The sequence below is a fragment of the Bubalus bubalis genome, chromosome 2, assembly GCF_019923935.1.
Source record: "Bubalus bubalis isolate 160015118507 breed Murrah chromosome 2, NDDB_SH_1, whole genome shotgun sequence".
In the NCBI taxonomy this organism is placed as follows: domain Eukaryota; kingdom Metazoa; phylum Chordata; class Mammalia; order Artiodactyla; family Bovidae; genus Bubalus; species Bubalus bubalis.
Window position 1 is genome coordinate 36,758,357 of NC_059158.1, and position 13,440 is coordinate 36,771,796.

The window sequence follows — 13,440 nt, forward strand, 5'->3', positions numbered from 1 at the left end:
ACTTCACTCCTTAGGGGCACCCAGGATCCCAGGCTTCTGTGTTTCCCTGGGCCTTCTCATTCTACCTCGCCCACTCCCATCTGGAGCACTGAGCCAACCAGAGCTTGGAACACCTCCTTCTCCCCACCCATGGCAGGGCCCACCAGTGCCTGCTTCCCAACCCCATGGTCACTGAGAGCCCCACGTGAGTGTCTGAGGCCAAATTTCCTGCCCCCAGGGGAATGCTGTGTCAGTGCCCAGACGAGCCTCAGAGCTGACATCTCCCTGCCCAGCCATGGGCCCCAAACTGCTCCTGCTGCTGCTCCTGGGACTAGTAGGTAAGGTTTAGAAGGAGCTGCACTCTGGGCCCCATGTACCCTGCTCCATGCCCAGGGATAATTGGCATTGCCCTGGAAACAATTACATGTGTAGGCCCAGAAGTGGACCTCTAGACCCCTGACCCCCTGGGCAGTGGGTGGCCCAGGAGGTGCCCTGCCTGACATTCCCTCAACTTTCCTCCCCTAGGCCAGGGCTTGGCCGGCAGCCTCCCGGAGCTGCTGCAGGCGCCCGTGGGGAGCTCCATCCTGGTGCAGTGCCACTACCGACTCCAGGATGTCAAGGCACGAAAGGTGTGGTGCCAGGTCCTGCCAGAGGGATGCCAGCCCTTGGTAACATCAACCGTGAATCGCGGGGTCCCAGCTGGCAGCCGCATATTTCTCACAGACCTGGGGGGCGGCCTGCTCCAGGTGGAGATGCTTGCCCTGCGGGAGGAGGATGCTGGCGAGTATGCCTGTGTGGTGGAGGGCCTCTCGGGAACCCAGACTGTGCACAGGGTCACTCTGGATGTGCTTCCTGCAGGTGAGTTATCCCAGCCTGGCCAGCAGCCCTGGCCTGCCCTCCTGCCCCAACCTGCCGCTCTTGGGTCCTTGGTGGGTGGGAGCCCTTGTGGGTGAGGAATATGGGCCAAATGCCCAATATTCTTTTGACAGCTCTGCAGGGAACGGAAGCCAAACCGGGTGAGAAGTCTGAGATAAATCAGCCAAAGAGCAGTCCCCTTTCCGCTCCTGCATGGGTGGGTCTCCCCACAGGAAGTCACATCCTTCTTCCCCCATTCAGGGCCTTGGCCTCCTCATCCAGCATTTTCAACATACTCTATGCTGTTTTCTCCCCCTTAGAAATGTTTTAAACAAAGTTTTGATTCAGACATATCAACCGGAATTAATTTTTTGGTATATGTTCCAGGCTTAAGATTAATGGCTTAAAAACTACTGAATTTATACCTTATTTTATAAGTCTTCACTGAGCGTCTAGTATGTGTCTCATGTAACAGGCAGGGTACATTCAATGGCTGGATTCCTTTGACTTTTTCAGTTTTAAAAACAGAAAGAGTCTCATCAATATACAGTCGATATTCTCACCCTATTTCAGTTTAGAAAGTACTCTTCACAGGATTCATTTTTACAGTCTATAACTTTCTCATGTCTAAATATTTACTAAAAGAACATTTAAAAGTATTAAATATTCCTCAGGAAAGTACAATATTGTAAAAAATAATTGTTCTGTTGGGAACATGGTCAGCTACCTGAGGAAGCAGGCTGTTCTGCCTTCCTCTTACGGATGTTGACATCTTTTTCCTTTTCAAGTATTCCTTTCTTAAGTAATTTGTGCCAAAGGCCCAAAATAATGAAATCAAGACATTTTTCCTTCTGTTTTTCTCCATCTGTTATGAGGAGGGACTAAGCTGTCATTAGAAATCTCTCTTGTGTCCACAATTACTACTCATATTATAAACATGCTCCTGTTAACTCTGGTTATCCTTTGTTCTCCCGCTTCCTTGACACTCTAAGGTCTAGCACCTCAAGGTTAGAACTTCCTAAATGGCAAATGGTCACAAGACAATGCACTGGGAAAGGGTGGCAGGGAGGTGGGTACCCTCAGTGGGACATCTGAGGTGTGGGGACCCCAAGAGCTGTAGAGGATGGATATTCAGGCAAATGGGTAGAGCATAGTATCCAGGGAGGACATAGTGGTTTTAAAAACCAGATAAGGACATATGCCGCAAGACTGGGGTCAATGGTGTCTCAGTTCCTGGTTTAGCGTGGGGTGGGGAGTGGGAATGGTGAATTTCTAAGGACCAAGCAAGACCCTCCTCTCAGAGGATCTAGGAGGACTGCCGGGTTCCCAAGGCAGATCCTCAGGCCGACAGAAACAAACCCTAAGTCCCACAGACAGAAGCTGAGCACATTGTTGGAATGACAAAAAACTTGTCACAAAACTGAGTCTCAGGGTCTGAGCCAAAGCTCTCAGCAAGTGTCAGTTGGCACTGTCATTTCAGGACTGACCCTATGTTCCTTGCCTCCAGAGCTTGGGATGGGGCTCAGCCAACCTGCAGGGTTGGTCACAGGCTGCAGGTATGCAGAGAGGTCTAGTAGGCTGGGCCAAAGCCCCTTGAGAGACCAAGTGATGAGAGCTGGGAGCAAGGTCTCCAAGGAGGTCAGAGTAGAGAGGCCTATTCTGGGGTGGGGTAGGGAAGTGGGCACAGATAACACAGTGGGCTTTCTGCATAGTCTAAGCAGCTTGATTGAGACAAGGCACAGGGGGAGCAGGAAAAGGAGAAGAAATTCAGAGGGAGAGGTTGGGAGCTGGCGGCAGTGAGCAGATTCACAATCAGATAAAGACTTAGACCTCTCGAATTAGAGGCCCCTTAAGGAATATCCCAAGCACCCCTTTGTGTTTCTTACTCCCGACCTCCCTCAGTTCTCCTCCCCCAGTCCCTCAGCTCTCAGCAAGCCCTTGAACCCTGCTCTCGGTGGCTATGTGCTCAGTAATGACTTCCTTCTGCCTCAGCTCCTGCCCTGGAAGAGGAGGAGATCCATCAGGATGCGACTCTGGGTGAGAGCTCCTCTTTGGACTCTGTAGACAGCGACGGCCCTTTGGATACCAGCCAGGATAAGAAGAGGTATGACAAGAATTGTATGTGGGTGGCTGGGAAAGGGTGATGCTGCAGATACAGCTTGTTTAGAGCCCCAGACTAAATTGAAAGGAAACCTTACAATTCTCTCCACTCTTGGGGAACTGCTCAACAGGTAGGCAGGTAGGCAGACAGACAGGCATACCTCTCTATCCCAGTTCAGCACTGAGCCCTTTATTCCAGTAGATCTCCAGTCAGGATACCCTGATAATGTGTCTCTTCTTCCCTGCTTGAGTCTGCCTGCCTCATTCCATTAAAAAAAAAGCTCTTTCTCCCGACCATGGCACACCAAGAATGGTGCCTCTGTGCCACTTCTCCAGGATTCCTGCCAAGCAGCTCCCCACCAGGTTCAGGGCTAAGCTCACTTCCTTCTTCGTGTGTCTCAGCAGACCCTGGATTTGGGGTGCTGTGTTCCTGCTGGGCCTGCTGGTGATGGTGGCGGTGGTGCTGCTTGCTGTGGTGGCCAAAAGGAAAGGTGGGCAGCTCTCCGCCTGCGTATCCCAGCAGGGGTCTTCCGGCCCTGTATCAGCCACTCCTGCATTTGAGGCTGGGAATCTAGGTCTGCTCCCCCTACAGATGGGCTTTGGCAAGTGCCCCCAGGCCCTACAATTCCCATGGCTGAAAGGTGGAGGACAGCGAGGAGATTCCGTGGGAGGTGGCCTGGGGAGAGACAGGAATTGTAGAGGGTGAGACAGTGGCGCTGGGGACAGGTGGCTGGAAGAGGTGGGGGATTTCAGGAGATAGCTTGAGTGTTGAGACAGGATGAAGGGAGCTGTGGAAGCAGTAAGTGGGGGCTGGGGCTGGCTGGGGCTGGGGGCTGGGCAGATGGAAGGGGAAGACTTTGCTGGTGGGAGTGGGGATGTTTGAGTATGGGCTAGAACAGAGGTTGCCAAGGGTTCTGAAGAGAGTGCATGTGTGGGAGGCACTGAGTCGGTACAAGGAGCAGTCTGTGCTTCTGTTCTACCAGGAAACAGGTTTGCTGTTGGTGGACAATTTCAGAGCAGTGGAATCTCAAACACGGTAAGAAACCTCTGCAGGCCCCCAGCCAAATTCCCTAGACCCTCCCTCTACCATACTCACTGACAAGTCCTGGGATGATCGGGTGGAGAAAAGACTGGGAACCCACATGCGGTCCAAACCCACTTCTTAAATGCAGTAAACTTGCCAACTATAGTCTTCCACCTTCCCACTTTGCCGTCCATTTGCCCAGATTTAGGGAGATACTTGGGGCCTGAAAATCTTCACAGTGAAGCCATCTTGCCCACAGACATACTCAGGATTCTGGAGACGGTCCAGTGTGATCCTGGACTTCCCACCTCAAGGAACCGGGGTAGAGGGAGGCATTTTCTCTTTGCCTAACCGGCCTGCTTTTGTTATAGGCTCCCTCCTCAGTGGTCCACCACATCAGTGACTCTGGACTGGCTGTTGATTTGCCATCAGATGTACCATATGTCAAGCTTGACTCACCACCTTCCTTTGATGATACCACTTACACCAACCTTCCTCCTGATTCCCTGTCAGGGAAACTCCTAGCCCTAGACCCACCCTGTGTGCCCCCTGTGCCTCCTAAGGTTGAGATCAGCTCCAAGCCTGTGACATACGCTACAGTCATCTTCCCTGGAATGGGCAAGAGTGGAGGAGCCTCCTGCGAGCCAGCCCAGGAGCCGCCTAATAGTCAGGCTCCACCCAGCTGAGCTGGTCACCATCCTGTACACCCGCAGATAAGCCCCAGGGTTTTGTGTAGCCATCCATGCAACCCATGCTCTAGATCCTTAGGCTATCAGATCTTTAGGATCTAATGTCTTGACTTTTCTGACCTGGTAAGTGATACTTGGAATGCCTGAGGTGTCCTGGGAAGCCAAGCCATGTCCCGGGAAACTAGCCATGTTAGTTCCTCTGCCATTACACCAAAGAACTAAATAAACTCTATATGATAATATATGAGCTCTTGATGCTTGGGAGGGAATGAAAAGGCCCAGGTTTGACTGCTCGTGAACTGAAAAGACTGGTCCAGAGTTTGTGCTCTAATGCTCTCCTGCCAGCGGGGAAATGATTTCCCTCCCTGGTCAGACTCCTACAATGCAGTCTGATTTAACAGGCGTGAGGGGGGATTTCTTCAAAAGCATTTCCTGCCTTTATCATGACACTTGAGAGTATAGATTCATTTGCTTGAGATAGAAATCTCCTGTTTTCTGCTTTATATCTTGTAAACAAGTGACATCTTATGATGTGACACATATGATGGGAGGAGGAGGATAATTCATCAGTGCCAGGTGCTGCTAGTGGTAAAGAACCCGCCCGCCAATGCAGGAGATGTAAGAGACATGGGTTCGACCCCTGGGTCAGGAAGATCCCCAGGAGCAGGAAATGGCAACACACTCTAGTCTTCTTGCCTGGAGAATCCCACGGACAGAGAAGGCTGGTGGGGTCGCACAGAGTCGGACAAGACTGAGGTGACTTAGCAGAGCACAAAGGGGGCTCAGGACAGATAGGGTAGGAGAGATGGGGTTAAAAGGAAACAGGAGTAAGGCCAAAAACTGAAATAGATACCAAGCCTATTCCTTGGTAGAACAAAGGGTTTTCAAGCACCAGGAGATAAAAGATCTTTATCAGTTTTATAAGAGTTGGCTCTTTCTCAACTGTGTGGTCTTCTGGTAGCTCTGTTCCCTTAACTCTGAGCCTGGGAAGAGCCCAGTGAAGAAAAGGCATGCAGGTAGGGGAATAAGGAATAAATGGTAAATGTGTAGCCACAGTTAAGTGTAAACGAAAGCTAATCCAGGCTGGGTATAGGAAGGCCTTTAAGGTTTCTGCCATGACTTCTTCTCAAACTGTTTGAAAATATTTGTCCATATTGAGATGAGAGACTTAGATGCAGAAGAGGAGGTGCTCAGGAATCCAGTCTTTTACAATCATGAAGAACTGGGCAAAAAGAGGTTTTCACGGTCTGAACCATCTGAAGGGCCCTAAACTTAGTCTAGGTACATGAGGCGAAGAGACAGGCAGGGGCTGTGTAAGCCTAGTAATGCTATTTTCAGGGAGCTCTGGCAGGATGTTCTGGGCTTCCTTTGATAGAGTCTCAGCCTGTGACAGAACCTAAATTTACTCTGTCCCTTGTGGAGGCAGCAGCTCCCCACCAATCACTAAGCCCTCATTTACCCTGGCTAAGGTGACTGGGGACTTTCCTGGTGGGAAGGCAAGATGGGGGGAGGGCAGAATAAAGTCTATAATTGGTCTGAATGTAACTTTTCAGAACCTGACAGAAGTAGAAGTATATTTAACAATACAAAGGAAAATACTAAGATAATCAGTTGACTGGTAGAGAAGACTGAAGGAGGAAAGGGAAATATATTAACTCCATCAATGCCTATGATGGCAAGTCTATGAATTATAGTCACAGAGTCACAGTTATAAAAGTAACTTCTAAAATGAAAATACTAAAATAAATTTCATTTATTTATAAAAACAAAGTAAATGCAAATGACATGGTGAGATGACTGCTTCACATTAGAACCTTTGGAACTCAGTTAAAGAAGCTCTCAGAGGAAAATAAACACCCTTAACAAGAATTAAGCATCTTACTCAAACAACTAGTTAATTTTAAAGGAGAAAAATGACATAACTAATACATAAATAAAAGAGTTTATTCTTTGAAGTAAACTGAAATAAAGTGTTAGCTAACTTACTCAAGAAGATGGATGAAATAAACAACAAGGGGAAAATAACCACAGATAAAAAGACAATAACAAAATAAGACGATAAAAAGACAATAACAAAATAAGAATATTTTGTGCTAGTGGTGGAGGAGTGGGAATGACTGTAAAGGGGCCTGAAAGAACTTTTGGGTGTAATTAAATGTTCTCCATCATGATTGTGGTAGTTACACGGTATATACATTTGTCAAAACCTATCCAATAGGCGTACCTTACTGCATATAAATTATATTTTGATAAAATTTATTTTACAAAGTATTTGAAAGGTCATTGGGGAATAGTTAGAACAATCTTAGAGAGAAAAGCTCTTTAAAATATCATACAAAACTCAGAAGCCATAAAAGTATTCATAGATACATTACAACTGACACATTAAGATAAATTAAGATACTTTTCCCTCTATGACAAAACACCATAAATGAAAGTCAAAAGACAAAATAAGAAAAAATTTTGCAACCCATATAAAGGCAGAGGGCTCATTTCTCTAAAAAGGCAGAGGGCTCATTTCCCTGACTCCTACATATCAATTAGAAAACGAATACTTAATAGAATATGGTCACAGGATATATACCTACAGCTCACACAAAAAGAAATATAGACATAATAAAGATGTTTAACTTCATCTAAGGAAAATACAAGTTAAAAGTACATTGAGAGTAATTTTAAAAGAAAATGGTTAAAGAACTCTGAAAATTCTCGCCTTCATAAAAGAAACAAGAAAACTGGCAAAAATACTGTCAACTTTTTTGGAACTCTGGAAATTAACCAATGGCTTGCATCAATCCAAGGAGTGTTTACTCAAGAAAAATGGCTTCCCCTTACCCCTATTTAAGAGACAACTTCATAAAGCAATAATTTATACCTGTGCTGATGGGCATACCATTTATTAGGATGTAACTTTTATGACAGTAACAATATGAAGAGGGAGAAATAAGGAATGGGGCTATATAGAATCAAAGTTTTTGTATTAATATATTATTGAAATTAAGTTATATCAATCTGAACTAGATTATTTTAAATTGAAATGCTAACTATAATCTCTACAGTAAGAAAATAGTACAAAATTATACAGTAAAAGAAATGACAAGGGAATTAAATTATCTAATATGACAAAAGACAGTGGCGAAATAAAGGAGAAAAAAGACATAAAACAAGTAGAAAACAAATAACAAACTGGAAGACATAAATCTTACCTTATCAGTAACTATACTGAATGTAAATAGATTAAACATCCTAATTAAAAGGCAGATATTGGCAAAATTGATTTAAAAAATATATGACTCCACTATATGCTGCTTCTAGAAGATAAACGTTAGATTGAAAAACACAAGTCTGCTGAAAGTAAAAGAATGGAAAAACATATCATGCAAACTAGTTACAGAGCACTAGAGTAGCTATACTAACATCAGACAAAATAGGCTTTAGGGCAAAAACTGATACTAGTGACAAAGGACATTTTATAATGTTAAAAGAATAAATCCACTAAGAAGATATAACAATTATAAATATATGTGTACCTAACAACAGAGTTTCAAAATACATGAGGCAAAAACTGACAGAACTGAAGGGATAAATAAATGGTAATGGTTGTAGACTTCAATATTCTACTTTCAAAAACAATACAGCAAGGAGGTGGAAGAGCAACAACAAAAGAGTAGACATGAATAACACTATAAACCAATTGGACTCCTCAGATATCTACAGAACACACCATCCAACAAAGCAGAATACACATTCTTCTCAAATATACATGCAACAGTCTCTAGGATAGACCACATGCTTGACCATAATTAAGTCTAAATAAATTTAGAAGGACTGAAATTATATAAAGTATTTTTTCTGACCATAATGGTTTGAAACTAGAAGTCAATAACAGAAGCAAAATTTGGAAAGTCACAAATATGTGGAAATCAAACAACTCACTCCTAAATAACAAATAGGAAGAAGAAGAAATCACAACAGAAATTAGAAACGAATACTTTGCAATGAATGAATATAATTACGCAACATACCAAAAGTTAGGTGATTCAACAAAGACAGTGCTTAGAGGGAAATTTATAGCTGTAAACACCTATGTTAGGAAAAAAGAGAGAAGATTTCAAATTAATAACCTAATTTTCCATCTGAAGAAACTAGAAATAAAAAAGCAAACTAAACTCAAAGCAAGCAGAAGGAAGAAAATAATAAAAATTAGAGCAGAAATAAATGAAATAGAGAACAGAAAAACAACAGAAAAAAATCAACAAAACCAAAAGTTGGTTCTTTGACCAGATCACCAAAATTGACAAATCTTGGTTAGACTGGATAAGAAATAAAGAGAAGATGACTCAAATTACTAAATTAGAAATGAAAAGGGAAGAACTACTGACCTTATGAAATAAAAAGGATAAGAAATATTATGAACAATTGCATACCTTAGGTAACTTAGATGAAATGGACAAATTCCTAGAAAGATGTAAACTACTGAAAATGACTTAAGGAGAAATAGAAAATCTATACCATGTAAAGAGGTCTAATTAGTAATCAAAAACTTCCCACAAAGAGACGCTTAGGACCAGATAGCTTTTCTGGTGAGTTCGATCAAATACTGAATGAATTTTAAAACCAATCCTTCACAAACTTCAAAAAAAAAAGAAGAGGAAGGAATACTTGCCAACTCATTTCTATGAGAGCCGTTTTACTTAGATACAAAAACCAGACAAAGAGATCACAAGAAAACTATAGGCCAACATTCTTTATGAATGTAGATGCAAAAAATCTTCAATCAAACAGTGGCAGATAGGACCTGGAAACAAATAGAAAGGATTACAGATCATGACTAAGCAAGACTTATTCTAGGAATGCAAAGTTGGTTCTACATTTGAAAATCAGTATGATACATCATATTAATAGAAACTGCTGCTGCTGCTAAGTTGCTTCAGTCGTGTCCGACTCTGTGCAACCCCATAGACGGCAGCCCACCAGGCTCCCCTGTCCCTAGGATTCTCCAGGCAAGAACACTGGAGTGGGTTGCCATTTCCTTCTCCAATGCATGAAAGTGAAAAGTGAAAGTGAAGTCGCTCAGTCGTGTCTGACTCGTAGCGACCCCATAAACTGCCTACCAGGCTCCTCCATCCATGGGATTTTCCAGGCAAGAGTACTGGAGTGGGTTGCCATTGCCTTCTCTGTTAATAGAAACTCCTCCCCGCCAAACCACATGATCATTTCAATGGGTGACAGAAAAAGTGTTTGATAAAACCCAACACTCTATCATGATAAAAACACTCAACAAACTAGGAATAGCACAGGACTTCATCAACCTGATAAAGAACATCTATAAATAATTCACAGCTAACATCATACTTAAAGGTGAAAAACTAAAAAGTTTTCCCCAATAGTTGAGAACAAGACAAAGATGTCCATTCTTGTCACTTTTATTCAACATTATACTATAGGTTCTAGCAAGTGCAATTAAACAAGAAAAATAAAAGGCATCTAGATTGGAAAGGAAGAAGTAAAATTACCTCCATTTGCAGACGATGTGATCTTGTATACAAAAAAGGCTAAGAAATCCACTCACTCCCCCCAAAAATTTAGAGTTAACAAATTAGTTCAGCAAAGTTTCAGGATACAAAACTAATATGTGAAAATCAGTTTTATCTCTATACTCTAGCAATGAAAAACTCAAAAGGAAATTAAGAAAACAACTCTATATACAATAGTATCAAGAATAATAAAATTATTTAGGCATAAATTTCACAAAATAGGAGTAAGCCTGGTGTGTTAAAAACTACAAAATGTTACTGAAAGAAATTAAGGAATATATGGAAAAGATATGTCACTCTCATGGATCAGAAAACTTGGTGCCCACTCTCACCACTTCTATTCAACATAGTTTTGGAAGTCCCAGCCACAGCAATCAGAAGAAAAAGAAATAAAAGGAATCCAGATTAGAAAAGAAGAAGTAAAATTCTCACTATCTACAGATGACATGATCCTCTACATAGAAAACCCTAAAGACACCACCAGAAAATTACTAGAGCTAATTAATGAACATAGTAAAGTTGCAGGATATAAAATTAATACACAGAAATCCCTTGCATTCCTATACACTAACAATGAAAAAACAGAAAGAGAAATTAAGGAAACAATCCCATTCACCATCTCAATGAAAAGAATAAAATGCTTAGGAATAAATTTACCTAAAGAAACAGAAGACCTATAGAGAAAACTATAAAACACTGATGAAAGAAATCAAAGATGACACAAATAGATGGGGAAACACATCATGTTTGTGGATTGGAAGAATCAATATAGTGAAAATGAGTACACTACCCAAAGCAATCTATAGATTCAATGCAATCCCTAGCAACCTACCAATGGTATTTTTCACAGAACTAGAACAAATCATTTCACAATGGGTATGGAAACACAAAAAACCTCAAATAGCCAAAGCAATCTTGAGAAAGAATGGAACCAAAGGAAGCAATCTTCCTGACTTCAGACTCTACTACAAAGCTGCAGTCATCCAGACAGTATGGTACTGGCACAAAGACAGAAATATAGATCAATGGAACAAAAAAGCACAGAGATAAATCCATGCACCTATGGACACCTTATTTTTGACAAAGGAGGCAAAAATATACAATGGAGAAAACACAATCTCTTTAACAAGTAGTGCTGGGAAAACTGGTCAACCACATGTAAAAGAATGAAACTAGAACACATTTTAACACCAAACAAAAAAATAAACTCAAAATGGATTACAGATCTAAATGTAAGACCAGAAACTAGAAAACTCTTAAAGGAAAACATAGGCAGAACACTCTCTGACATAAATCACAGCAAGATCCTCTATGATCCACCCTCCAGAGTAACAGAAATAAAAACAAAAATAAACAAATGGGACATAATTAAACTTAAAAGCTTTTGTGCAATGAAGGAAACAATAGGCAAGGCAAAATGGCAGCCTTCAGAATGGGAAAAAATAATAGCAAATGAAGCAACTGACAAAGAATTAACCTCCAAAATATACAAGTAGCTCATGCAGCACAATACCAGAAAAATGAACCCAATCAAAACGTCAGCCAAAGAACTAAACAGACATTTCTCCAAAGACATACAGATGGCTAATAAACACATGAAAAGATGCTCAACATCACTCATTATCAGAGAAATGCAAATCAAAACCACAATGAGGTACCATCTCACACTGGTCAGAATGACCGTCATCAAAAAATCTATAAACAATAAATGCTGGAGAGGGTGTAGAGAAAAGGGGACCTTCTTTTACTGTTCGTGGGAATGGAGAACAGTGTGGAGATTCCTTAAAAAACTGGAAATAGAACTGCCATATGACCCAGAAATTTCACTGCTGAGCATACACACCAAGGAAAGCAGAACTGAAAGACACACATGTACCACAATGTTCACTGCAGCCCTGTTTACAATAGCTAGGACATGGAAGCAACATAGATGTCCATCGGCAGACGAATGGAAGAGGAAGCTATGGTACGTATACACAATGGAATATTACTCAGCTATAAAGAAGAACACATTTGAGTCAGTTCTAATGAGGTGGATGAAACTTGAGCCTATTATACAGAGTGAAGTAAGCCAGAGAAAGAAACACCAATACAGTATATTAATGCTTATATATGGAATTTATGGTGACAATGATCCTATAAGCAAGACAGCAAAAGAGACACAGATGTAAAGAACAGACTTTTGGACTCTGTGGGAGAAGGTAAGGGTGGGATGATTTGAGAGAATAGCATTGAAACATGTATATTACCATATGTGAAATAGATGACCAGTACAAGTTTGATGCATGAAGCAGGGCACTCAAAGCCAGTGCTCTGGGGCAACCCAGAGGGATGGGGTGAGAGGGAGTTGGGGGGTGGGTTCAGGATGGGGGGGACACATGTGCAGCCATGGCTGATTCATGCTGATGTATGGCAAAAACCACCACAATATTGTAAAGTAATTATCTTACAATTAAATAAATAAAATTTTTTAAAAGAAAACTTAATAATGCTGATAGCAGTTCTCTGCAAATTGATTTACAGAGTCAACATATTCTATCAAAATTACAGCTGTCCTTTTTGTAGAAACTGGCAAGCTGATAGTGATATGGAAATGCAAGGGACCCAGAACAGTCAAAACAATCTTGAAAAAGAATAATAAAGTTGGAAGACTCACATTTCCTGATTTTAAAACTTACTACAAAGCTGCAATAATCAGGACTGTGTGGCTTGCCATAAGGATAGCTATATAGGCCAATGCAACAGAATTGAGAGTTCAGAAATAAACCCATACGTCTAATAAAACCATACATCAACAAGAGTACCTGGGGACTTCCCTAGTGATCCAGTGGTTAAGACTCTAAGCTTCCACAGCAGGGGGCCTGGGTTTGATCCCTGGTCAGGGAACTAAAGATCCCTGCCATGCCATGCAGTGCAGCCAAAACAAAACCAATAAATAAATCTTATTAAAAAATAAAAATGACAGTATTTACTTAAATGGGGGAGGAACAGTCTTTTTAACAAATGGTGCTGAGATAGTCGGAGAAGGCGATGGCACCCCACTCCAGTACTCTTGTCTGGAAAATCCCATGGACAGAGGAACCTGGTAGGCTGCAGTCATGGGGTCATGAAGAGTCGGACACGACTGAGCAACTTCACTTTCACTTTTCACTTTCATGTATTGGAGAAGGAAATGGCAACCCACTCTAGTGTTCTTTCCTGGAGAATCCCAGGGATGGGGGAGCCTGGTGGGCTGCCGTCTATGGGGCCGCACAGA

General features: G+C 42.1%; 1 protein-coding gene across 1 annotated transcript; it reads left to right on the forward strand.

Moving 5' to 3' along the window:
- Positions 1-174: 174 nt before the first annotated feature.
- TREML1 (triggering receptor expressed on myeloid cells like 1) lies at positions 175-4,889 on the forward strand. Its single transcript, XM_006069143.4, has 6 exons — positions 175-317; positions 505-837; positions 2,827-2,938; positions 3,340-3,425; positions 3,918-3,970; positions 4,330-4,889. The coding sequence occupies exons 1-6, from the start codon at positions 275-277 to the stop codon at positions 4,642-4,644; spliced, it is 942 nt and encodes a 313-aa protein (XP_006069205.3). The 5' UTR covers positions 175-274; the 3' UTR covers positions 4,645-4,889.
- The last annotated feature ends 8,551 nt before the right edge of the window (positions 4,890-13,440 follow it).

What these genes read in the sequence shown, in the direction of transcription:
- TREML1 (XM_006069143.4), top strand. Translation starts at nt 275, where the DNA reads ATGGGCCCCAAACTGCTCCTGCTGCTGCTCCTGGGACTAGTAG. An exon ending in GCTGCTCCTGGGACTAGTAG is followed by an intron (nt 318 to 504) that starts GTAAGGTTTAGA and finishes TTCCTCCCCTAG; the next exon opens with GCCAGGGCTTGGCCGGCAGC. An exon ending in TCTGGATGTGCTTCCTGCAG is followed by an intron (nt 838 to 2,826) that starts GTGAGTTATCCC and finishes CTTCTGCCTCAG; the next exon opens with CTCCTGCCCTGGAAGAGGAG.